The 27,716-nt window shown below is 43.1% G+C and overlaps 1 protein-coding gene across 1 annotated transcript; it reads right to left on the reverse strand.

Moving 5' to 3' along the window:
• On the reverse strand, window positions 1-27,644 carry TMC4 (transmembrane channel like 4). The gene is made up of 16 exons (XM_034419482.2): window positions 27,503-27,644; window positions 23,405-23,636; window positions 22,732-22,880; window positions 22,478-22,639; window positions 13,580-13,665; window positions 13,340-13,485; window positions 10,178-10,325; window positions 8,954-9,127; window positions 7,473-7,636; window positions 5,786-5,912; window positions 5,042-5,139; window positions 4,157-4,343; window positions 2,965-3,095; window positions 2,128-2,283; window positions 1,912-1,990; window positions 1-255 (listed from the first exon to the last, which is right to left on the reverse strand). The coding sequence occupies exons 1-16, from the start codon at window positions 27,552-27,554 to the stop codon at window positions 202-204; spliced, it is 2,145 nt and encodes a 714-aa protein (XP_034275373.1). The 5' UTR covers window positions 27,555-27,644; the 3' UTR covers window positions 1-201.
• Window positions 27,645-27,716: the final 72 nt, after the last annotated feature.

Below are 27,716 nucleotides of genomic sequence, written 5' to 3' on the forward strand. Positions count from 1 at the left end.
GTTTTTCCCTTCTGTTTTATTAAAAATGATAATTGAGCCACCATAGCACATTGTTGCAGTGCAATTTGAAAACCATAAGATAAAATTGATTGATTGATTAAAGTTATACTGTATGCTGCCCATTGAGCATGTGGTGATATCTTGGAAGTATTGCTGAATAAAATGAAAAAGGTGTATTCTCGTATATATTTTTCTTTTCTTTCACTGGCTCAATTCTGAAATCCGTTTCACGAGGAAGAACTTGTCCTGGCCCTCCTGAGAAAAAGAGAACATTGAAAACAAATGAAGTCTCTCTCGCAATTTGATAGTGGAAGAGGCAGCTGAGCTGGCATACATAATCACAGAGATTATGTGAGCCTGAGGTGTGGGGGGAGGTGGGGGGCTTCCCCTTTCTGAGATATATCCTCCTGGGTTTGAGTTGGGCATCAGCCACAGCCCTTGGGGAGAGGGACAAGGTTGCAATTGTCATCCATAAAACTCTTTGAACAGATGTAGATAATTGAATTTGGGAACTTGAATAAGGCTGAAGGTGAGCATTTGGGCTTGTTACTGCTCTACCAGCTTCCTACTATGAGCTGCTCAACTCTATGGAGCTGGTGTAGTGGGTAAAGCATTAGGCTGAAAACTGTTAGACTACTAGAAACTAAAGGCTGTGAATTCTAGTCCCACTTTAGGCACAAAGTCAGCTGGGTGACCTTGACCTAGCCATTCTCTCTCAACCCTAGGAAGGAAACAATGGTAAACCACTTCTGGGATCTTGCCAAGAAAACTGCAGGGACTTATCCAAGAGTCAACACTGACTCAAAAGCCGGTGGGGAAATGAATAAACCAAAGCTTTGTAGATTAGCCTGCTGCACAAACCAAATAATTTTAACTAATTCAGCAAACAATTTTTAGAAATCCCAGTGTAGTATCATGTATGAATTTAGCATTCTTTCCTCCATCCCACCATTTCACTTTTTAAAAAAAAAAATATTTTAAAAGTACAAGAAGCTTTGAATAGAATAGAATTGGAAGCCACCTTGGAGGTCTTTTACTCCAGCCTCCTGCTCAAGCAGAAGACCCTATACCATTTCAGACAAATGGCTGTCCAGTCTCTTCTTAAAAACCTCCAGTAATGAAACACCCACAATTTCTGAAGGTAAACTGTTCCACTGGTTGATTGTTCTCACTGTTAGGTTATTTCCTCTTAGTTCCAGGTTGCTTCTCTCCTAGATTAGTTTACATCCATTTTTTCTTGTCCTGTCCTCCGATGCTTTGGAAAATAAGTTGACCCCCTCTTCTTTGTGGCAGCCCCTCAAATACTGCAATACTGCTATCATGTCATCCCTAAAAGTCCTTCTTTTCTCTAGAGTAGCCAAACCCAAATCCTGCAACCATTCTTCAAATGTTTTAGTCTCCGGGCCTTTAATCATCTTAGTTGATCTTCTCTGCACCTTTTTCCAAAGTCTTTTTTGTAGTGTGGTGACCAAAACTGGATGCCGTATTCCAGGTTTGGCCTTATTAAGGCTTTATAAAGTACTAATATTTCATGCGATTTTGATTCCGGAAGCATGTCTTTAAGAAGAATAGTAATTTCCCTAGCTTCCACAATCCCACAAAATAGAAATTAAACCTGCACTATCTTCTCCTGCACAGAGTTAATGTTAGAAGTTTTTAAGCTGTGCCATAATGACTGCTAATGTTAGAAACTTTAAACACAATTTTCTGCTGGATAATCTTCAAAGTCCTTTCCAACTATTATTATAATACAAAAGAATCAACTTGCATCTGCAGAGCCACAATTAATATATCATTGCCCTCTCCCCATTTTTTCTGCATGCCCATTTCGCATCCTGAGCTATCCAATCCCGGAGTCAATTTTTCACCACCTCATACCCACTTTTGGAATGCTTTTAATTGACTACTCACCAGACGGAGCTGTCCTTTGAGACCTTTGATCCTGGAACTGTATGAGTCGGCCAGGGCCTTGAGGTAGAACATGAAGACGCTTGAAGAAAGGATAGAGACAGAGAGAGGGAAAAAATAATTATGATATTACTACTCCAGATGCTACAATCCTTAGGATATGAGATTCCTTTACCTGTGCCCCATTCTCCAGACCTCTTTAGAAATGCAATTCCTCACCTCAGAAGCAGAAAGAAGGGCGCAGAAAAGGCGACTGAGCCCACAAATGTCAAGAAGTCTTGGGCACCAGCAGGTAACTCTGACACAGCGTGGCTGACCACATTCCACATGGTGGATTGATCACGGAACGGGCCACATGCTTTTGAAGGAGGCAGACTGTGGGGAAAATTGTGAGTGAGATGGTAGCTAGCAGGGAAGGGAACTAAAAACATTTTATTTACTTAAATGTGATACTCTTGCTCGCTCATCAAAATATTACATAGTCTGATTGCTTTTGAATCAAAAGTAGTCTGTCAATAGCAATAGCACTTATATACCGTTTCATAGTGCTTTACAGCCCTCTGTAAGCAGTTTACAGAGTCAGCATATTGCCCCTAACAATATGCTTTATATGCTATAGCCACCTTGAGTCTTCAGAGAAAGGCGGCATACAAGTTGAACAAATAAATAAATAAATGGGGTCTCATTTTAACGACCTCAGAAGGAGGGAAGGCTGAGTCAACCTTGAGCCAGTGAGAATTGAACTGCTGGCAGTCAGCAGAATTAGCCTGCAATACTGCATTCTAACCACTGTGCCACTACGGCTCATTGGCCATTGGTGTGTAAACCATAGCTTAAGGCTTACTCTTTGCTTACAGGTAGCCAAATTGGGTTTACTGTGTAAACTATAGTTAAGCAGCATTGACTTAGCAACACTTTTAATATTCTACTTTTACAGGTGTTGGCAATATTACACTGTGGAGTATATAGCTTCCATAAGACACCAAAGTAAAAATCAACAAAAATATTTAATGCAGTTTGCTCCCTGTTAAGGTTATAGGGCACTCAAATACTTACACGAAGATGCTATATAGGGCTGGAACACAGGATATTGTGAGTCCCAGGAGCAGAATTAAAAGGAAAAAAGAGTTGGAGCTTGAAGCACGAAACGTGCGTTCGGCTGGACGGCAGTTGGTATAAAGGGTGAGCTAGAAGAATGGAGGGGGAAAAAATCAATCAAAGCTATAGAGCAGCATTTCTCAAACTCAGGAACTTTACAATGTGTGGACTTAACTTTCTCTGTGCTGGGGAATTCTGGGAGTTGAAGTCCATACATTTTAAAGTTCCTGAGTTTGGGAAACATTGCTGTAGTGTAGACTCTTGGATTGTATCCGTTTTTTTGTTGAAAATGTTCCCAATTTCTTAAAAGCATCTGCTGTCTTTTTATTCACTACTTCAATAATATTGAAACCAGATCAAAATTATTTTTATTTATATTTTTTAGAAAGATATGCTCAAAAGAGTGTACACTTAATTTTTAATTCTTGCAAAATTGCAAGGTCATTCTTTCAAGATTTTTTAAAATTGTTCCTGTTGTTATTTTCCATTTAAGCCATTTTATCAGAGTGCCCATGAGATAGATCATTGGAGTGAAGGTGCTCCATCTTGGTATTCTGTTATTTATGGCTTATTATTTATTATTTCTGGACATTGGTCTATACCAGTGTTTCTCAACCTTGTCATCTTGAACTCCCAGAATTGAGGATGGGAGCATAGGATGATGGCAGGGAGGGGACAGGTGCATTCAGACTTACTAAATTGACATCAGCTTCTCATGGTAGACCAGGCAAGTACACCAAGATTATGAATGCTAATTCTACTTTTATTATAAGTTACTGTAACAGAAACTTGCATGTCTGAATGTGCCTCTTCTCTCCCTGCCTTTATCCTAAGAATTAGGGAACGACAAGTTTCCAAATTACATTTCTGACCCACATATCTCTTATCTGACTATAGTCTTGGCTAAGACTCCTCCTGTTCCTCAAGGTTATTCTCATAGCCCATTACAATATTTTTCAGATTTCAATCCAGCAATCCCATCGACACTTGTCCCAGATCCCTGTCCACATACAAAGATTTCCTCAAAGACAGAAAACAAGTTGAAAGCCACTATTCTGGATTTTCTCACATAATCAACCAAGACCCAAATTTCCATTGCCCCTTCTCTGCTCCACCTTGTAATTACACTTCGGAGCTGTTGTTGAATCACCTTTTTCATGTAGAAGACAGCAATATATTTGATGGTGTTGAGCACTGGCAGAAGAGGGCAAAAAAGGGCTCCAGTCCAGCACAAGGTCTGCCCATATACCAGATTCAAAATGTTGTCAGGAACCATGAACTCCTGTTCTCCCCACCATTTGAGCAAGAGACAGGACGGCCAGTAAGTCACCAGCATTCTAGAAAAGGAAAGAAAGGGGGAGAAGGTATGGATTTTGCAGGTGACCCTGACTTTCATGTGAAGTCCCAACTTAGGTACATGTTGTTCCAGCCACTCACTTATTCTTTTATACAGGTAGTCCTCAATTTACGACCTACCTGGAACAAGGGAGTTATGACCCAGTTCCAATGGTCGCTTCCCACCCATCAGTAACATGACCATATTTACGGCTGTTTGCAGTGTTCCATGCTTGGATTAAGGAAAGTAACCAAACTATGGGTGATTCTCTAATTTTGACTGTAATGGAGTCTGCCTGTTACGGTCACAAGTCATGAAGGTGGTAAAGCAGTTACTTGTGATTAACCCAATTTTATTGCCTTTTTTGTTGAGATCATTAAGCGAAGGTTGCAGTCATGGGGCGGTTTTGTTGAAAAGCGAAAGCAAATGTAGATTTTTGGCAGGAAAGTCATAAAACATAGTCACAGGACGTAGGACGCTGCAAACAGCCTTAAATTTGGTTGCCGAGCACCCAAAACGCAGTCATGTGACTTCAGAGCAGGGTTTCCAGTTGTTGGGATTTCAGAATCAGGTCATAAATAGCCCTACAGAGGTCTTTCGTAACTTAGAACAGCTGCTAAATGACCAGTTGCATGTTGAGGACTACCTGTAATCATCCCCTCCACCATCAATAGACATGACAAAACTTAAAAGACTTACTTTCTGGGAAATTCCACCAACAATATCACAAGCAATGTGATCACCAAGTCAAAGATCATCAGCTTGTACATTTCCTGCCCCACCGAAGTCTCCCAGCACTGGAGGAAGAGATAAGTTTTTTTCAGTTTCTTCCTATACCAAATTGCCCATAAAAACTTGGCATTTCTCATTTGCCCGTATTCTAGAGAGCTATAACTCTTTCAAATAACCCAAGAATTAATTTCAAATTTAAATTTTAAATTTTAAATTTTCTTATTAGGAGAATGAAGGAATCTGAGTTACATCTGTTCATTCGTTTTGGGATTAGAGTTAGGGTTAGGATTAGGATTAATTTATGGGGCAGGTTTAGAGTTAGAGTTAGGTTTAAGATTAGATTTGTTTGGCCTGGACTTTGTGTCATGTAAAGTAATCTTGCTGAAGTCCAGAAGCCACTGAAATCAATGGGGCTCAAATTAGTCATACCAAAATATATTTAAATGTGTAATTTAACTTAATGGTTGTATTACAAATATGTCTAGATCTGGCTTCAAGCATGCAACTGCTGTGTTTCATTTTCTGAATTTTAGGAAATGGGACTCTAGATGCCACCATCCTACTTTTTGTGATCCCTCCACATAGATAATCTTTCCAATCTTTTTTCCCACATGAAATCTTTTGAGGAAAATATTAAATAGCAGCACAGTTTGCTTTGACTGGGAATTCTAGAAATTTCTACCTCCCACATAAAACCACTATTTCCCTTACCGGGTGAAGATGATTATTATAACCACAGTTGCGGCACTTGAAGTTCTGCGGGTCCCCATTACAGGTGATCTGCCCCCAGAGTGTAACAAGGACCACAATTAGGCTAGCAAAACGCAGTACAACATTCCTGTCAAAAGAGATACACATGTAAGGTTGCCTAATAACCAAGACAGAAGGGGGAAGAAAATCACATTAGCAGCTCTTGGTCTGCTCTTAAGAGAGCAGCTGGATCTGTAGATACCCACAAAGGATATGCTGGTGGAGATAGATATGGAAATAGACATGGCTTAATATTTGCACCTCAACCTGCGTCAGAAGGTACAAAGTAGAGCAATCAAAGGAAGATGTTAACAATACACATCACATCCCTCGACTCAGTTCTCAGATTCTCCACAATCTGCAAAGTGGAAAATATTGATTAGATATGCTCTCTAATTCCTAAAGTTCAGGATCCTTCAAAACAACAGGATGCAAAGTAGATCACATTACTCTAAAAAGCAACTGTTTACTTAGCATCACACACTATCTGTTACTACAATGGACTTCCAGTGCCCCATAATGTTAGATTCCAGGCTTCCAGACAGGGACTGCAGAGCAACCTCAGTGACCACAGAACTACACAACAATATTGTCGTCTCCGAAGTTGAAGGACTACCATATACTTAATCTAGTCCAGTCTATTTATAACCAGCACACCTCAAAATATTGCTTAATCACCAGATGTTCTCGACTCAACAACTGTACTAGTAAGGGATGCTTAGATTTGTGTTCATTAGCACTTTGAAAACTATTAGTCCTTCACTTCGAGTTAAAGAAGTGAGGGTAGGTTTCCGACTACTTCCCAAGGGGAATTGATAATGGCACTATGAAAAGTAATTCCATTCTGGAACTTCTTAGAATATGATGGATCTGTCTAATCCTGCCTCTCACTCTAAAAAAAAGTGCCACCTCTGTGTCAGTGAGAAAAAAGTTTGCTCCTGCACATATATTGGCTAAACATGAAGTCAGTTTAAGAAATTTCTTTCCAGATTTCAGCATCTTCCTTTCTTTTGGCCCCTAATTGGTGGAATCCCCTGTTTCTTTATCCCTCCCATCTTTGCTATGAAAGCAAGCATCAATAAATGTTCTTTCTCTGGGCAGTGGACATTGGACTCACCAGAAAATTAGAAACTCACCAGAGTTTTAATTTCCCACCCTCTATAGCAGAGGTCTCCCAACCACAACAATACATGAGCACACAATACATACAAACTTAAGGTAAACCGCACCAAACTCGATTGCAGAAAATATGACTTCAGCAACAGAATGGCCTGGAATGTACTACCTGACTCTGTGGTTTCATCCCAAAAACCCCAAAATTTTAACCTAAAGACTGTCTACTGTTGACCTCATCCCATTTCTAAGAGGTCTGTAAGGGGCGTGCATAAGAGCACCAGCATGCCTACCGTCCCTGTCCTAATGTTTCTTCTATTTGTATCTACTTTATGTATCCAATCCATGCTTATACTTATAAACCATCAAACAAACAAACAAACAAACAAATAAATAACCAACCAACCAACCAACCAACCTTGGCAACTTTAAGACTTGTGGACTTCAATTCTGGGATGTGAAGTCCTCAAGTCTTAAAGCTGCCACGTTTGGAGAACCCTGCTCTATAGCAAACATACCCAGATTTTTTTTGTACCTCAGAAGTGTGATTTTGATTTCAAAGCTGAGTGGGTATTTCTCGAAAGGCACAAGGAACTGAAAGATCATCGGGACAAGGAGGTTGGCAGCCGTGATGACAGCGGAGGGGAGATAAGCCACCAGCAGTTCCAGCAAGAACTGACTTTTGTCAGGAGAGTCCGTCTGTATCAAAAGACAGGAGAGGAGTTTATTTAGGCATGAATGTTACAGAAAGAAAAAATACGATTGAATAGGAGCTTTCTTTGCAAATAAGGCCTATGAGATAGAGAACTGGCTTCTTACAGATAGTCCTTGACTTACAACCAGAGATGAAATCCAGTAGGTTCTGACAGGTTCTGGAGAACTGGTAGCAGAAATTTTGAGCAGTTTGGAGAACCGGCAAATACCACCTCTGGCTGGCCCCAGAGTGGGGTGGGAATGGAGATTTTGCAATATCCTTCCCCAGGAGTGTGGAGGGAATGGAGATTTTGCAGTATCCTTCCCTTTCCACGTTCATCACACCACGCCCACAGAACCAGTAGTAAAAAAAAATGAATTCCACCACTGCTTACAACCATCTGTTTAGGGACCATTTGAAATTACAACAGCACTGAAAAACGGGACTTATGACCCGCCCTTGCACTTACACCATTGTAGCATCTCCGTGGTCACATGATCAAAATTTAGGCACTTGGCAACTGGCATGTATTAATGTTTGCAGCATGCAATCACCATTTGCAACCTTCCCAGCAGGCTTCCAACAAGCAATGTTTTGAGGGAAGCCAAATTTGCTTAACGACCCCATAATTCATTTAACAGCTGCAGTGATTCCATGGCAAAAAGAGGTTTTAAAAATGGGCATGACTCACTTAACAACCACCTTGCTTAGCAATGGAAATTCTTGTTGTTACAATTATGGTTGTAAGTCGAGGACAATTTCTACAGGTTGAACTTTAACTAGTTGTTATGTTTGAAGCATTGAGGGACTTCTGGGGTAAAACAATCAGCCGGTAACATCGCTGTTGCCTGGAAGATGCTCAGTTGAAGACTTTCTTTCATGTCCCCATGAATGAGCCCACCAAAGTGGTACCTATTTATCTGCTTGTGTATGCACAATTTGAACTGCTAGATTGGCAGGAGCTGGAGCAAATGACGGGAACTAACACCATCACACAGCAGCACTCGGATCTCAAACGTGGGCATACAGATCATCAACCCAGCATTCTAACCACATTAAACCAGTGCACTCCTTTACTTTAACTTGTAAGGCCTTGCTTGACAGAACTTCCATGCAACTGGTAAAGTCATAAGTCCTTGATCCATAAGGGCTCTGCTTGGATTTTCAGCACCACAACTGCTGCCCAAACCTGGCCAGAACTGCTTTTGCGATTACCTAAATGCCTCCACCACAATATGGGGGACAAAGGGGTGAGGCCTCACCCCTCAAGAGATTGGGGAAGCACAACCTCTTGAGGGGTAGCTGAGGGCCCACATACTTACTTTTCCCATCATCTCCTGGGAATAGCTCACGGCCAGGTAGATACAGTAAAAGGAGACTCCCAAAAGCACTAAAACCAAGATATTGATCAGACTTCGCAGGACATAAAGACCGACTCGCTGCGATGTGGTCAACTCTGCCTGGTGCTTGCGGAAACTGGCTTCTTCCAGGTCCATCTGGAAGGGGGGAGGAAGAGATGAGAACCATCTGAAGCAGCTCAGAACAAAGAACAATCAAAGCAGCTTTAAAAGATAATCTTGAAAGATTAAATACATATAGAACACATCCCAGCAACATACACCCCGATAAGCAAGGAGTGACACCAGACAACAATCAAGCAGAAAACAATACTCTCTCAAGAAACTACCAAGGAGAAAACAACACACTCAGCAAAACTGGCAGGGCATGCTATTGTATATAAAAAAGGAGCAAACCTCATACTCACTCGCACTGATGATGTTACCTAGTTGGGTAAGGAAAGGTCTGCAAGCAAACAACCAAGCTTAGAGAGTACCAAGGACTCCACAAAATTAGCTTTGCCCAAACCCTCATTTGCACATCGCACAGAGCCATTTCTATGAGCATATACTGCGTTGTGACCTTGGTAATGGTTGTTTTTAAAGCCAAGTGGGAACCCAGTCAACTGTAGTTTTCTCAACAACCTAAAAAGTGTTATTGTTTTTTTTAAATAGTGTCTTAATACAATTAATATTATCATATTATATATTATATAATTATATTAATACAATTAATATTAATAGCATAGCATTAGCAACCATATGATAAATTAAAATTCAGTTAGCAATGCTCTAGCGAACTGGTAGCGATGGGATTTGGAACCCGCCCCTGCTTTGAACAGTCACTAAATGAATGATTGTAAATTGAGGACTATCTTACAAATGATTGTAAGTTGAGGTAATTAGACTGTATCTAATTACCTTTTCCTGACTAGCTTATAGCAACAGAGGGGTGAAAGAACATCCTGTTGCAGAGATTGAAAAGACAGCCTTTCTTAGGCTATGAATAAATGTTTGGAAAAATAATTCCCACTAGAATTTGGGTCTAAGAAAAAATAGTTGGAAGCTACATCAGTTCTGGAGAAATGGCAGCCCTCCTTCTTCTTCCTTCCTGTGAGGAAATGATCAGTCCATCCCTTCTGGAGCATGGCACATTAAAAAGGCTGCTTCACATGCCATCAGACATCTGGTTTTAGCATCTGTTCTTACCCGTAGCTCGTAGCGGATGCTTTTGTGCTTTAACTTCACCATGTTATCTTGCATCAGGCTGAAATCCCAGCCAGCAAAGACTTTGTTGCTGTAGGATGCAAGGGATGCGTCTTCGCTAACCAGGCTTTGTTTGAGACAGAGGACTGACCTGAAAACGGATGGAAGACAAGAAATATTTAAACAGAAGTTTCCTGACAGCTGGATCCATCTGGAAGGCTGCTTATTGTGGGGGGAAAAACAGTTCTTAGATAATGGAATCCACCAAATTGAGTTGATATATAGAGGTATAAGGGATAGTGAGAGAGAGATAAGCAGGTGTGAAATGCTACCGGTTCGGGCCAATTCACTCGAACCGGTAGTAAAAAATGCTATTGGTCCACCAAACCGGTAGTAAAAAATGCTTTTAAAAGTAAAAAAAAAAAAGTTCCAATGATTTCGTGTTGCTTAGCTGATCATCGGAACTTTTTTTTTTTTTTACTTTTTAGGCATTTTTTTACTACCGGCTCAGGCAAATAGGTAATAAAAAAAATGCTTTAAAAAAGTAAAAAAAAGGCTCCAACAATCATAGCTGTGCCAAGCAATCATTGGAGCCTTTTTTAACTTTTTTAAAGCATTTTTTTACTACCTATTCGCCTGAGCCAGTAGTAAAAATTGCTTTTAAAAGGTTAAAAAAAAAGTTCCGATGATTGCGCGGCACAGCTGTGATTGTGGGAGCCTTTTTTAAAAAACCTTTTTAAAGCATTTTTTTACTACCAGCTTGGGCGAATAGGTAGTAAAAAATGCTTTAAAAAAGTAAAAAAAAAAAAAAAGACTCCGACGATCACAGCTGTGCCGCATAATTGTCGGAACCTTTTTTTTTTACTTTTTAAAAGAATTTTTTATTACCTATTCGCCTGAGCCGGTAGTAAAAAATGCTTTTAAAAAGTTTTTTAAAAGGTTTCCACGCACGCCACAGCTGATCACTCCCCCCCCCCCCACTGCGCTGTTCTACTTACCTTCCCAAGCCTCCTTTTGGTGCGCAGTGCGCATTTGATGCATGGTGCACATGCGCGACCAGCGAACTGGTAGTGAACCAGTTCAGATTTCACCACTGGATATAAGGTCTCAGCCTGTTGATCATACTAGAACAATTCTCATAGATTAGGTTTGTTCTATATCTCAACCTACAAATGGGAGATGTTTTCCTTTCTGGTATCTGACAATCCCAAAGCTGCCCCCTCCTCTTGATTTAGGGAAGGTACTTTGCTCCGTTTTATTATTTTATTCCTGCCTTTAGCTTCTGAGGGAAAATGAACAAAGGAAGTAATCTGAGGTCCATTAGCTATACAGGTAGTCCTTGACTTACAACCACTTGTTCAGTTTGAAGTTACAATAGCACTGAAAAAAATGACTTATGACAGTTTTTCACAAGACAGTTGCAGCATCCCCATGGTTATGAGATCAAAATTTGGATGCTTGGCAACCGGTTCATATTTATGACGGTTGCAATGTTCCAGGATCATGTGATCCCCTTTTGCAAACTTCTGACAAGCAAAGTTAATGGGGAAGGCAGATTCACTTAACAACCATGTTACTAAATTAACTGCAGTGATTCACTGAGCAACTGTGGCACGAAAGGTTGCAAAATGGGGCAAAACAAACATTTTGGGCTTAGTTATGGTCATAAGTTGAGGACTACCTATAATAACTTGAGATCCCTTAGCTATAAGCATGTATGCTTACATCATCTGTTGCTTATGTATTAGCCTCTCTCACCTTTCTGAGATGTATAAATATGAGTGTATCCCTTTTTTTGTCAATATTTTTTCATTTATTTTTCTCCTGCCTTTATTACTTATACAAATAATTCAAGGTGACAAACATGCCCAACACACCTTCCTCCTCCTATTTTCCCCACAAAAACAATCCTTTGAGGTGGGTTGGGCTGAAAGTGACTGACGCAAATCATCCAGCTGACTTTTATGGCTGAGCTGGGACTTGAACTCAGGGTTTCCCACTGTTGTGGTCTGCCAGCAGCCTGCGGAGCTGGCAGCAGAGTCAGACAGCAATGAGGCTGAGGAAAAACATGGGCCAGTCCTGGAGGCTGGGGAAGGCCCGGATGAGGGCTCTGTGTAGGAGGCAGAGATGGGGCCAGGGCCATCAGGGAGTGATGCACGAACTTCGGAGCCGCCAAAGGCTGACAGTAGAGAGGCAGAGGAACAGGAGGAGCCTGTTCCTAGTGCACGTATGAGAAGAGCTGCCAGAAGGCAAGAGCAGCTAAAGCAGAGAGGACGAATCGGGAGTAGGGCCAAGAGATGATTGGCCCCTCCCATAAGGCTTAAAAAACCAGCAATGGCTCTTGGCCTCTTTGCCAGAAAACAACCGTTGAGAGATTTGCTTCACGTTTGGATGTATTTCTTTCTTGTCAGCGTCTTCTGTTCCTGAACTGTTGCCAAGAAAAGCCTTTGGCAGTTTGCCTAATTATCCCAAGGTCAGAGATAAATGAAGGTGTTTTGAGAACTTTGCTTTCATTTAATTTGGAATAAGCTGAGAATGAGTTAATTCTCAGCTGTTTTAATAAAATTTATTTGTTTTTTGGAACTGTTTTGCATTTAATATTAAGCCCATATAGTTAACCCACTTTCTAACCTGGAGCCTTAACAGTAGACTAACCTGGCCCTCATTCTTGTGAGGAGGTCCCTCCAATATATGTTGTTTAATTAATATTGTACAGGTAATCCTTGACCTACAATAGTTCGTTTAATGGCCATTCAAAGTTACAATGGCACTGAAGAATGTGACGTATGGCCATTTTTCACAGCTACGACCTTTGCAGCATCCCCAGGATCATAGGATCAAAATTCAGATGCTTGAAAACTGGTTCATATTTATGACCGTTGTTGTGTCCCAAGGTCATGCAATCACCTTTTGCAACCTCCTCACAGGCAAACTCAAAGCCAGATTCACTTAACAGCCAGGTTACTAACGGTGGTGATTCACGTCACAACTATGGCAAGAAAGGTCATAAAATGAGGCAAAACTCTCTTAACAAACGTCTCACTTAACAACAAAAATGCTTGGGCTCAGTTGTGGTCATAAATCGAAGACTATCTGTACTGAGCCTTGATTGCTCACTTTGGGTCTTGTGTTTTGATTCCACATTATAGAGACTGCAGTGCTCACCTCTGAACAATCCAGGTCAGGCAGAACAGCAGGTAGAAGAGCGTTGTGAGGAGATAAGCGAGAGGAATGTCGTAGGCAAAGTTGACAAAGCTGACAGCCATATTTGGATAATAGCCATAGAACAGGTAGGTTTGTTCTATGAATCCCTGGAAGGAAATAAACATTCACATCACACGTGCTGGTCACTGTAGCTACTTCCCAAGGTATTGGGAATATATCCTTAGGGATAAAATTTCTTACCTTGCCTGACAGAAGATCCATAATATAGGAAAAATAGCTGACCAAGCCTTGAGGGATGGGATTGTATTTTTGACATAGTGCATTCACTGGAAAAAATTAGGGATCAAGAATTAGCTTTCGTTCCAACATGGATGGGGCTCAAGGGCTGCATGCAGGCTTCTGATTTTTGCAAGGGTGGGTCATAGTCCTTCTCAGAAAAAAAATACAAAAGTTAATGTTAGAAACTGGATCTAGCCCAATAACTCAAAGACATAGCCCAATTCTTTTCAGTAGTTTTATTGTTGATCAGTTGGTACTGGAGGTCACTGACCTTGTACCTTTCTCTTTCAGGTATACATCTGGAATGAGCTGTGGACCATGCGGTTGGACCTTTTGTACCCAGGAGGAGGGGTCAAGCGGTAAGGAGTGGTTATAAGGATTATGGGATATGTGGTTAGTTAACCCTTGATGGTCCGGGGGATCAGGGAGACATGGCAGTTAGGCATTTTATCATGACAAAACCCCCTCTAAATGCCTAACTGGGTACCTGAGGCGGTGTTAGCATACATACAGAGAATACACTGGTACAGGCATGAATTATAAGCAAACACGCATTTTTGACATGAGGTAAGCATGTTGTTTATGTGGTAAGGGTTTAGTGAGAATATCTGCTGTTTGCTCCTCTGTGTCACAGTGCACTGCCCTAATGAAGCCTATCTCTGAAAACTGCCTGACGTGTTTGTATTTAATGTCAATGTGCCTAGAACGCTGACCTATGGCATCGGCCCTAGAGATTTCTATCGCTGCCTTGTTGTCTTCGTGGATAACTATTGGATATGAGGGTTCAGCCCAGATGTCGCAGAGCAGGTCATCGAACCATACTAAATTGTTTGCGGCCTTTGATAGGCAAACAAATTCTGCTTCCGTGGTTGATGTGGCCACCAGCTTTTGCTTTCCAGTGTACCAGTGGATGGGGCAATTGTTGAGTAGTAGCACGTAGCCTGAGGTGCTTTTTCTGCACTCTATGTCCCCAGCCCAGTCGGCGTCAGCGTAGCAGGTCAGCTTTGGTTCCTTGGATGTTTCTGGTTCTAGGCAGAGTAGGGCATCTGCACTAAATTTTAAGTATCTAAGTAGTCTTTTGATGGCGTTCCAGTGTGTTACCGTAGGTTTGCTTACATGTCTGGACAGCAGGTTGACGGCCAAGGCGATGTCGGGCCTGGTCCAGTTGGATATGTACAGCAGTGACCCTATCGTTGATCTATATAGTTTGTTGTCTGTGAAGGGTTCAGATTCCTCATACATGGTTTTCAGGAACTCGGGTTGCATGGGGGTCTCGCTGGGTTTTGCTTCGGACATGTTGCATTTGGACAGCAGCTCGATGATCTTTTCTCTCTGGGAGAGTCGGAAGCCCTTGTTGGTTTTTATTACTTGGACCCCTAGGTATCTGTCAATCTTTCCAAGTGACTTTAAGGAGAAGTGGCTACCTAGGTCGGTGGCGAACTTGTCACACCTGTCCTTGTGCTTGCTGATGTACAAGATGTCGTCCACGTAAACGAGCACACCTTCGAATGAGTCGTTTTCTCTCCTCGTAAAGAAGCATTTGTCAGCTGAGGTGGCCTCGAAGCCCATGGATCTGAGGGCCTTGGCCAAGCAGTCGTACCACCTTTTGCCCGACTGCTTGAGCCCGTACAGGCTTTTGTTCAGCAGCCAGGTTTGGTTCTTGTCTTTGTTGTACCCAGGCGGGGCTTTGACGTATATTTCCTTATCCAGCTCGGCGTGCAAGTATGCTGTTTGTACGTCGAATTGGAAGACCTCCAAGCCCAGGATGGTGGCCACCACCAGGGCGCTCTTGACGCTCTCTGCCCTGACGGTTGGCGAGTAGGTGTCCGTATAGTCTTCGGGGTATCTTTGGGCGAAACCCTGCGCGACTAGTCTTGCCTTGTATAGGACCTTGTTGTCCTCTAATGTTTTAACCCTGAACACCCATTTGGTTCCTATTGGTTTTTTGTCCTCTGGAACTTGGGCAGGTGAGTATACCTGAAGGTCCTTTAGGCTTTCCATCTCCTTCTCCATGGCAAGCATCCATTTTTCTTTCTCCTCCCGGGGGAGCTCGAGGATGTCTTCGTATGAGCTGGGCGTGAAATGGGTGTTGTGGATGGTCATAACGTAGTCCTCTAGCTTCTTTGGTAGCTTGTTTCTGGTTTCTCTGATTGGCCTACTGGGGGTTGGCTCGCTTTCCTGCATGATGTCTGCCTCTTTGTCCGTCAGGTCATCTATCTTCAGTGAAGGGTGCCCTTCTTTCCAACCTTTGACGCTTGTCTTGCGATGGTTGGCCTTGTGCCCTGTGACCTCTCTGACCTCCCTTTCCTCTTGGCCATGTTCGAACGTGACTCTATTGGCTGGGATGTCGTTGGAGTGAACCCTCGACCAGTTTGCGTTTTCGTGGAAACTGGCTGATCTGGAAACCACAAAACGGTTATTGTTGTCGACAAATCTGTAGCCCTTTGTGCCCGGTTCGTAACCCACGAACCTTAACCTTTTTGATAATTTTTCCCCTTTTCTTCTTAGCTGTCTGGGAATGTGGACATCAGCTGGGGCGCCGAATATGTGTAAATGTGCGATGTTGGGCTTTCTGTTGTATAGCATCTCGTATGGTGTCTTATTGATAGAGCTTGACCACAGTCTATTCAGGGTGTAATTAGCGTAGTGTATTGCCTCTGACCAGAAATGCTGCCCCATCCCAGCATCCTCCAGGGCGCATCTCATCATGGTTTGCAACACTCCGTTCTTTCTCTCTGAGACTCCATTTTGAAAGGGAGAGAAAGGTGAAGAGGTGTAATGCGCTATGCCCTGCTCCCTCAGCCACCTTGTGAATTCTTTGGCCATGAATTCTGACCCCCTATCAGTCATTATCTGCCTTATTTTCATGTTATGTTGCATATCTACTCTTCTGTGGAATTCCTTAAACCTTTGGAACACTTCGTTTTTGTGTCTGAGGGAGTAGACATACCCGTATCTGGTGTAGTCATCTACAATCGTGAGGAAGAATCGCTTCCTATGTCCTACAGAGGGTTTCATTGGCCCTACCAAGTCCATATGCACCAATTGGAAGGGGTATTCCGTGGTTCGTTTGGATCCCCTGGGGATGGCCTTAACCTTGATCTTGGAACGCTTACAAACTGAACACTCTAAGTAGTTTTCGCAGTTCTTTACTTTGAGACCTTCGGTACATTCCGTCATTTTCTTTACAATGGGGAAGCTTATGTGTCCCAGTCTCCTGTGTAGGAGGTGGGCGCAGTTATCATGTAATGGTTTGCCGATAGATACAGACTTGTTTGTCTTCTCATGGCTACACCCTGCCTCCTGCTGCACCCCCTCTGTTTCTGGATACTTATCTACCTCGTGGTTTGTGCTGGCATCAATGCTTTCTTCCTCCCTTGCGTTGGGTGTGAAGTAGGGAAGCCCCTCGTGTATGGTTACCTTTCCTATCTCTTTCCCTTGCTTGATCAAGTGTGCCTTTCCATCCTTAAATTTTATTTCTATATTTGTGTCTCGTGTCAGCTTTGTGATGGCTAGCACGTTGTGGGGGATTTCTGGTACGTACAGTACTCCTTTTAGGTCCCCTACCTGTGTGATGTGTACGTTTCCCTTTCCCACTACTTTGACCTTGCTTTGGTTTGCTACCTTTACTTCTGATTCTATTTCTGTGAGTGAATCTAGCAGCTCTGGGTTACAAGTAGTGTGACTTGTGGCCCCTGAATCCAGGAGCCATGTGTTTCTCTCTGCCTTATGTTTGTCATTTGGGTCATCGTGCCTGATCCCATACATGGAGCCAGAGTTACTGTCCCTGGAGTGGTCTCTGCGCTCATTGTGTTTCCTGGGGTTGGGTGACCACCCTCGCCCTCTTTCCTTTGGGTGCCTGCGTTCGGGTGACCTTCCCCCTCTACTGTCGTGTTGTCCCCTATCCCTATGGTTCCTGGGGCAATCCTTCTTTAAGTGGTTCCTTGATCCACAAGAATAACATTCTGAGGTATCCCTGGCCCTATCCTGGAAATCCACCCTTTTTGTGGGTCTAGGGTCCCCTTTGGCTAGTTGGCGTTCCCTCCTCAGAGTGTCCTCTGCAACGAGCTGACTGGTCAGTGCGCTTAGTGTGAGGTATTGCAAGTTGAGGCTATTTAGTTGGGTCATGAAGATGTCCCAGCTGCTATCAAGAGAGTTTATGATTATGCTTATCATGCTCTCTTCAGTGATGATTTCCCCCCTCTGCATGAGTTCTGCCCTTGCAGCATTCATCTTTAAGATGTGCTCACTCATGGGGACCCCTGCCTTATGCTTGGTAGAGTGGAACTCCCTAGATAGCCTAGTGGTGGTGGCTCTGCTTTGACTATAAAACAGGTTACATAGTTTTTGCATAATATCATAAACAGTTAGATTGTCCTCAATAGATGGATACATAGCAGATGGAATGGAGGTTAACATGATACAAAATGCCCTGTGATGAATGCAGTCAATTTCCAATGACCAGGGCTTTTGGGGAGGTTTGTTAGCTAGGAACAGTGCATTCTCTCTCATGAGAGCAACCCTTAATTGTTGGCTCCATTCTATAATATTACCCCCATCTAACTGCAGTTTTGGCAAATTGGCATAATTTGCCCCAGAAATGTTAGTAAGGTTACTTACTGGGGGGAGCTGTCCATGGTCCAAGTTGTGATTAAACTCACAATAAGGCTTTGGGATGTCTGTGGCCATTCTGTACTTGCTTGGATCTATGCAATTTGCTTCTCTTATTACAGGCAGGTACTGGGCATGCGCGAAGCTCATTCCGCGCTGGAGTCCATCGGGTGAGGTTCCTGTTGCTGGAGCTCCCAGGCCTAGGCCTAGGCCTGTCGGTGGGAGGCTGGACCCGCCCCCGGTGGGTCCGAAGATCCCCCCTGAGGCTGGACACCACTGCTGGACGGCCGGATCCCCGGCGAAGAAGGGGAGAAGGTGAGGGGGCGACGCGGTCGTAAGTCGAGGACTTTCGCGGGTCGGCGGCGCGGCAGCAGCGGAGGTCGTAGGTCGAGGATTCCCTGCACCCAGCGGCTCGGCGGCGATGGCGGCGACGGCGGCTGATCCTCCCTCGTGGTCGCTGGTCCCTGGTCGTGTGGACTGGCCTGATGGGTGTCGTGGCGCTGGTGAGTAGCCGGTTCTTCTTCTCTGCCTCGGGCCTCGCGTTGCCGGTGTAGCGGGTGGTGAGTTCGGATCCTGCGGTTGATTTTTCCTGCAGGTGGGCGGTCTTTTGTGCCGGTTGTTGGTGTGCGCGGTGTTTTTAGCTGGCTGTGACTCGGTTGCCCGGTCTTTGTTGGTTGTCCTGGCCTTCTTGTGCCCTCCAGGATTTCTCTTTGATTTTTTGAGTGCTGCAGGGGGCTCGAAAGCGGAGCCTAGGGCAGCGGTGATGGTCTCGATTGCCTTTTGCAATTCGAGATCGGTAGGCGTTTTTCTTTTTGTTATTGCGATCTCTTCGTGGTCGCTCTCAGAGCTGGGCTCTTCGTAGTCGCTTTCTGAGCTCCCCTCGTCTGTTTCGGGGTTCGGGCATTTTCGCGCCAAGGGATTCAAATCCTGGCTTCCCATTGGCTGGTGCTCGTCCCAAGATGGCCGCCGGGAAGTGGGCACGGAAATGGATTCTGCCGGCTCAGGATCATCGGGTTGGGGTGGCTTACCCTTTTTTGCTGGCTTTTCTTTCTCGGTTGTTTTTGGGGCCTCGATCGCTGCTTCTTGTTGTTCGAAGAGGCTTTGAAGGTCCGCGATGAGGTTTTCTTTGTCGCTGTTTCCCTCCATCAGTTTCAGGATGGAGAGTTTGAATTTTTTCATTTTTTGTGTTGTTTCTTCTTCCGGGGCGGTGATCTCCTTGGATGGCCCCTCTTCGTCTGATTGTGAGTCCAGGCTGGAGTCCTGCTCGCTCCCAGCTTCTGTCTCCTCCATGGCTGTGGCTTTGGTTGGAAGCTTCTCAGCCATCTTCTTGGTAAGAGCTCTGGTCTGTGCTCTGTTTGCTTCTTCTGGGTAGGTGTTGGGTTCAGTCATTGTCTGGAGTTATGGGCAACCGACCTCTGCTACCAATTTGTTTGAAACTGGATCTAGCCCAATAACTCAAAGACATAGCCCAATTCTTTTCAGTAGTTTTATTGTTGATCAGTTGGTACTGGAGGTCACTGACCTTGTACCTTTCTCTTTCAGGTATACATCTGGAATGAGCTGTGGACCATGCGGTTGGACCTTTTGTACCCAGGAGGAGGGGTCAAGCGGTAAGGAGTGGTTATAAGGATTATGGGATATGTGGTTAGTTAACCCTTGATGGTCCGGGGGATCAGGGAGACATGGCAGTTAGGCATTTTATCATGACAGTTAAATATGGACAAAATACCAGATGCTCTTAGCACCATTCCTGGGGAAAAAAATGGATCTACCTTGCTATTCTCAGTGGGAAATGCATGATCTTGGTTGCTGAAATAGCTTTTTCCAAACCACTCCTGTAAATTCTCCTTCACAGTACATTTGCAGCCTATTCTTCTAACAAGCCTTTTAGTCATGTCATTTAGGTAATTTAGTCTTTGACCTTAATGGTTTTATGGTAATTACTCTTTTAGATGGCAGTGCACTTCATTTCCTATTTCAAATTGTCTTACAACCCCATCCCAGCTCTTCAAAAAGCAGGGGGTAATTATCCAATTTGCTTCAAAAGATATTAACTAATGCTTTATTGATCGATTGATTGAAGGATGGATTTTTAAAACATGTGTGTGCTGTTCCTCAAAATTGAGTTTATTTACTTCCAAATGTGGTAAATGTACATTTCTTATTACGTATACAAGAGCACCCTGTGTATCTGCTCTATAAGTCTTCCCTGCCAGCATCACAAACATATTATATTGACAAGAGCCCAAATGGAAAGCAGAAATTCAGATTCTCCCTCCTTGAAATACAGTATAATTAAGGTTATGCCTTATATACTGATTATCCTTTCACAGCAAGTATATGTTGAGCAGTGTTGGGCTTCAGAGTGTAGTAATCTTGATCTTAACAACAGATTTCTGACATTTTGCCAGCAACTGTGGCTGGCATTTTTAAATCCAAGGTAGTCTGCTACACCTGTTGAATTTCTGCCTCCACCTCAAGGCATAATAGAGCCATGGGATTGGAAAATACCTTGAATGTCTTCTGATCCACCCAAAGCAGGAATCCTCAGATCATCCCAGACAAATGGGTGTTTAATCTTTGTTTGAAAACCTCCAGTGATGGACTCCAAGAGGTAGGCTGTTACACTACTTAATAACTGTCACGTTTAGGAAATTCCACCATATTTCAAGTTGGGTTACTCTCTGTAAAGCTTCCACCCATTAGTTCTTGTATTAGCTTCAGGTGTTACATAACATAAATCTATACGTTTTTCCCTATGATAGCACTTCAACTACTGGAAGATTTTACGTGTCTTTTCTTAACTGTCTTTCTTTAGACCAATCTTACTTAATTCTTTTAGAAGTTCATCTGAGAGTTCAATCTCCAAGACCCTCATGATTTTTGTTACTTTTCTGTGCTTTTTCAGCACTGTGAGCTGCATCAACAGAGGTATAATTTTTGAGATCATGGGAAGTGATTCAATCATTCAATGCTGCACTGTTTGTACCAAATTTGGAATACTGACCAGTGTAGCATAAAGTGGAACTATCACATCCCATAATTTTGGGCAGTGACTGGCTCATGTTTAATCTGTGGTCTAGGACAGGGGTCACCAACCTTTCGGACCTCAGGAACTGCTGAATTCATAATTTTAAATCCTGCAGACCACTAATATGATCTGCCTAATAACCGGCTGAGTGGGCATGGCTAGGTGGTCATGTGACTGGGTGGGCATGGCCAATTCAATGTCACTCACATCAAGGTGTGCCTCGCTGGCCTCTACTCACCCCTCCCCTCCCAATCACTCCTTGCCTCCCTGTCCAGGCTCCTTAGGGGCCCCAACAGGAAGCAGTTGTTGGAGCTAAGCAGCCACCATGAGAAAGAGTGGGCAAAACAGCTCAGTTCAAATTGGATCTGACCGAGAAGGAGGCTCAGCAGAAGCACCTCACTGAAGACTTCGAGCATAGGCTTTCCAAGCAGAGGGAAGACCTGCGGGAGTACAAGGCCAGGTACCAGTGTCTGGACGCTCAGTGAGCTGAGATGGTTAGACAGTTCCAAGGCCATGATGCAGTCCCACTGGAACAAGGTCCTCCAGCTCTTCGCCATCAGTGGTGCTTCCCTCCAGCCTTCGTCCAAAGCCCCGCACCAGGAGGTCGAAGCAGACCCCAAGTCAGAATTTCTGCCCCCCTCCGACCCACACAAAAAGACCCCGAAGGGGGAAACTCTTTACAGCAACACAAACGTTCATTGCACGTATCTGTCCCAGGGGCCAGAGTTTGAGGACCTCTGATGTAGTGCAACATAAAAAATGCAAATAATTTTTCTGCGGACTACCAAAAATTTTTCGTGGACCACCGGTGGTGACTGCTGGTCTAGGAAACCCAGATCCATACAACTTACCTTATACCTGATACCAGATACATCTGATTTTTCCTACCTAAATGCAGGACCTATAATTCTTGCCACCAAACTGAATTTTGTTAGAAAAGACTTGATGCTCAAGACTCTTTTGAACCTTGAATGCATCTCCCTAGGGGGAACAATCTGCCTCAGCTTTGTGCTGAACATACTTTCTACCCTTTGACTATGTCAAAAATATTGAACAGCAGTGGGCCTAGTATGGGGTATGTTTGATATTGTATTTTTTCAGGGTGAACCTTCCAAGGCCATTCTTGATTGCGTTGGCATAGGAATAAATCAAATACATTTTATATTAATTGTTCAGGACACATAGTCTAGAATACATGCCATGGGTCATTCACTCACCCAAACTACTATTCGCTTGACTTGTCCAGTTGAGTTGTAGAGCTTCAAAGGCAGCATTTGGCGCAATCACGAATCCTACCACCAGCAAGGAAGCCACAAAATTCATCAGGACCAAAAAACGCAAGAAGTTGAAATAGGATTGGATCCCTGTTCCAAAATGGCCTTTGGGGACAAAATACACATAGTCACAAGGCAAGCTTAAACTCCTAAGCTATTGTTCTCTCCAAAATAGTCCTTAAGGACCTTGCCTGTACCTTCGATGTGGTGCAAAGTGCCTCGCCACAACCTAGCTGAGGACATGGCTGTGCTTGCCTGACTCTGGAGATGGCGCAGCATTTTCAACTTCTCTATGCGCCAAAGTTGCCAACCGCTGAGCTGCTTGACTGCCTGCTTCTGTAGCAGTCTTAAAGCAAAGGATGGTTAAATGAGAAACTAACATAACTGCAATTAAATACATTAATTAAAGTATGTAGCATTACTTTCCTCTCCCCTCCCTCCCATTATGTCCAATCCCTCAGGTTTTATAAAATCTTTCATCAACATGGAAAAATCTAATCCACGCTTAAGAGAAATATTCAAAGTAGGGCTCCTAATCGCTTTGATCAAGACATTATTCAATAGGGCTGTGTTTCCTTTAGAAACATCTGTGCCTTCCCACACCACCACAGCTAGGACTATATCATTGGATCTCTTCACAAATGTTCTGGATTCCCAGCTGTCCTTGTTCTGTTCCACAAGAGTCTCCAGAAAAGATGGGAGCCCAATTAAGGATGCTTCTCTTGAGAGGCTGCCCTTCAGTAACAATTCCCATAATTAGCATTCACTGTGCTCTCTGAGGACACAGAGCTGGGAATGTCATTTTAATTACACACTTTTCAATGTTCTCCTCCTCAAGAGTCTCTCGGCAAGAATCAAGAGCTTTGGTACCTGAGCTTGCGTTTCTCCTCCAGGCAGAGAGGCATCTCCTTCAGAAGCCGGCTGTCTTCTCCTTCTTCCAGCAACACTTCTGGGACCAATCCATGGGAGTCCTCTATGGGCACTGATGCCCCCTCCCAAGCCGCTTCCCAAGCTGCTGCTTTTTTACCACGAAAACGTAGCGTCTGATTGCTTGGTAGCTGGAGAAAGAGAGATGGGGAGACCGGCTGGCCCCCATCAAACCCTGCCAAGAGAATCCGAAATAAGACATCAATCCAGAGGAAGTCATCCTAAGCAGTCCATATGCATTCGAAGAACTGAATATATAAATTACAATTATTTGTTCAAATTTAGGTTGATTAAGCATGCAGATATAAAAGTTTACAGAACAAGCAGAATCAACATTTATCTTTATGGTTAATACAGGGCATTCTCCATGCTAAGTGAGGCACCTTTCAATTGTTGTGTGTTTCTCAACCTTGGCAATATTAAGATATGTGGACTACAACTCCCAGAATTCCCCAGCCAGCTATACTGGGGTTGAGATATGGTTGAGAAAACTTGTTTGTATGTCATCAATTTCAGATAACTAACTGACTTATAACTTTAATGCTGCCATAACAAAGAAGTCCGCATATTCAGCAAATCTTGGCTCCAATACCAAGGATACTTGTCCTAATCATAATCTAGATAATAGGAATCGGGACTTTAAGGACATTTTGCTGCCAGGTGAATATAAAGTACTATGAAGAGAGCCATAAGGTAGATCCACCATTTGGCCTGGCAGTATACACAGAACCTTATATTAGGAAAATTATATTGCCTACTGATCCCTGCCCTTTGGCATTTTTGTCTGTGAATGTCTACTGCAAGTTCTATAAAGTCTTATTTAGTTACATTTGTTGAGTGATTTGTTTGCACCCTATCCTATCATGGAGGAAATCTTGAGACTGTGATAAATTTCCTGTCAGCCTCAAAAATGTATGAAACAATCTGATATCTTAAATTCCTGGGTTGATGCAACATAGCTATCTATGTTGAGAGAGCAAATTGAAGGGAAGTTTAAGGGCTCCATAACTGTTGGTTAGTTAGACTGGTGCATTTTTATATAAATATATACAATTATAATAGGCAATACAGTGGTTATGAATAATAAATTAGTATTTATAAAAGGTTATTTTACTTTCAAAAAATTAAGTAGAAACTTAACTGGCCTAGACTAAAACAAGTTGTCACTCCCTATTTTTATTCACAGCTAGTTGATAACCCGCCATTGCCTGGCTATTTATTTATCGCCGGCTTCCCCCACTCTATCTCCCCCCCTTGTGTATCTTTCTCTGTCTGTCTCTCCCCCTCTCTCCCCCCTCTGTATCTTTCTCTGTCTCTCTATCTCTCCCTCTCTCTCTCCTCCCTCTCTGTATCTGTCTCTGTGTGTGTCTCTCTCCCCCCTCTCCCCCCAGTGTGTGTGTCTCTGCCCCTCTCTGTATCTCTGTGTGTGTGTGTGTGTGTGTGTGTGTCTCCCCCCTTATTCTCTCCCCCCTCTCTATTTCTCTTTGTCTCTCCCCCTATATCCCCCTCTCTGTATATCTCTCTCTGTGTATTTCTCTCTCCCCCACTCTTTATCTCCCCCCTCTCTCTGTATCTCTCTCTCTCTCTCTCCTCTGTATCTCTGTGTGTGTGTCTCTCACTCTCTCTCTCTCTCTCTCTGTATCAGTCTCCCACCCTCTTTGATTTTGATATGATGCATCGGGTAAGTCATGAGGCACTCTCGCAGCGCCTTGCGCAGCACAGCGCCTTGCGCACTTCACAATGGGGGAGATGGAGTTCCCTCCTCTTCCTGGAGCCCATTATGATGTGGAGAGACAATACGATCCTGCCCCACTTGCCTCTAGCAACAGAACGCGGCTTATAGCTCTGAGCATGAATGGTGGGAGGGCTCCCTTGAGTGCAAATGTGGCACAAAGGCAAGTACAGGGTCGCTTTGTTCCTGCACTAAGGCTCTGGCCATCACCTTGCCGTGTCCCTCCCCCCCACAGCTCTTCAACTGAGCACAGTGGGTGCGAGCTCCAGCCCGAAGTGGCAGGAGGAGAAGGCTGCCTTGAGCACAAATGTGGTGTGAAGGCAAGTATAGAGCCACTTCACTCCTGCACTAAGGCTCCGGCGGCCCTCCTCCCCCTCCTCCTCTCATGACTCCTGGCCAACTGTGGTGGGACCAGGAGGGTGCGCCGTTATCTTGGCAACTCCACTGTGCTGTACAGTAGAAGCCATTTTAAGACAGTACAGTAGAAGCCATTTTAAGGCACAACAGGCTGTATCTTAACAGAATACACACCCCGAGGGGTGTTAGGAGTGTTTTACCCCCACAGTATTTATTTCCAGGGAGTAAGTCATCTGTGTACCAAGTTTGGTTGAAATTGCTTGAGGCGTTCCAGAGTTATGCTGGAACACACACACACACACACATCCATTTTTATATATATAGAAAACACCCTTGAGGTCTATGTGGGTATCCCAAACATTCTTAAAAAGCAAAATACAGGTAGTTCTCAACTTACCACCATAACTGAGCCCAAAATTTGTGTTGCTAAGTGAGAAATTTGTTAAGTGAGTATTTGCCCCATTTTACAATTTTTCTTGCCACATTTGTTAAGTGAATCCTTGCAGATGTTAAATTAGTAACACAATTATTAAGTGAATCTGGTTTCCCGATCAGAAGGTCATAAAAGGGGATCACATGTCTCCAGGATAAGGCAACCGTCATAAATGTGAGTCAGTTGTCAGGCATTCAAATGTAAATCATGTGACCATGGGGATGCTGCAATGGTCAAAAGTCTGAAAAATGGTCATAACACTTTTTTTCAGTGATGTAGCTTCAAATGGTCACTAAACGAACTGTTGTAAGTCGAGGACTACCTGTAGTTTCAGGTGACTGATTTCTGTCTTGCGCTTGGGGTAATATCCCTTCCCTGTGTTTTGAAGATTGGGGTCGTTTTATTTGTAAGAACACCCACTAAATTCTCTGTTAATTCCAAACACACTCGTTGATGATCCAAAAAGCTAGGCAAACTCAAGTCACATAGAAGCACTTCATTTCCATTTTAAAATGCATTTCACATGGGAGATCAATTTAAGCAGATCAGAAAGGGCCTAAAGCTTGTTAAAACCTTCTTCATAATTATAAAGTCACAGAATGACCCCACCAAAGCAATTCATCTCAAAGGAAGCTACATTGAATAGAGGGAAGTAATCCATCTGATTTGAAAGAAAATAAATATTGCACAGATATATTTTATTTTTCTTTCTCTAGGTGCCACTTTGAATCTACTGGAAAAGTTTTTATTTTTGTTTCTCTAAATGCTCTTCTTCGTCTTTGTTTTTTTCTCCCTGCCATTTTGATTCCTCTAAGCAGAACTGGCAGTTTATAGCCTTAATTCAATATTATTGAATAATACAGAATATTTTTTTTCTGTAATTTCCAGAGCCTCTTCTAACTGTGGTGTCAAATTATTATACTGTACAGCAAGTGCCAGATGTAGGCAGCACTGTTTCATTCCATTTCTTAATAATGAAAAAAAAAGAAACAAACCTGTAATGTACACCTAAAATAGAGTGCGAAAAAACAAAATAAAATACCAACCCATCAAAAAATTATTCTGAGACACTGAAAGATTTTGTGTCTTGACTTTGCCATGGTGCTTTACTATCCTATGCTTGCTCCCTTCTGTTGCAAGTTAAGTGTGGTTGATGGTTATTTGGGGTGTTATAGAAATTTGCACTTCAGTTATTATAATTGCTTGGGTATGCTATACATTCTAGAAAATATCCACATAAGAGGGTTCAGACATCCAATAGGTCAACTTTCCCAAGCACGTTTCCCCAAATTAATAAAAAGTTCCTCCAAAACAATATTTGCAGCAGAACTCCTCACATATAATCAAAATCAGAGAACAATTGCTTCTTAGTATTCTGCTGCAGACAGTGCAATAATTCAAGATCAGAGAAGGCAGCATGGTAGGTGGAGGAATTTTGCTAAAGAAAAAGAAAATGCTGGAGATTTTTGGTTATCAGCCATTCCCAGATCAAAACAGCAAAAGTAAGTAGCCAAAGTACCTGTTTCCTCTTCTCGGCTCCTTAAACTGCTTTCCCTGAAATCTTCTTCCATGCTTGCAAATTATCCAGCCATAACATTCGGTGCAATTCTTGTTGTGATTAGACCGAACAAGGAACAAGGAAGTAGAATACAAATCTAGGCATGGATTAATGATTCTTCCAGGTAATATGCCCCAACGTTGTAACCAGGCAACCGATATCTTAAGAGTACTGC

Source organism: Pantherophis guttatus, chromosome 4 (assembly GCF_059756535.1).
Source record: "Pantherophis guttatus breed Tessera chromosome 4, ASM5975653v1, whole genome shotgun sequence".
NCBI lineage: Eukaryota > Metazoa > Chordata > Lepidosauria > Squamata > Colubridae > Pantherophis > Pantherophis guttatus.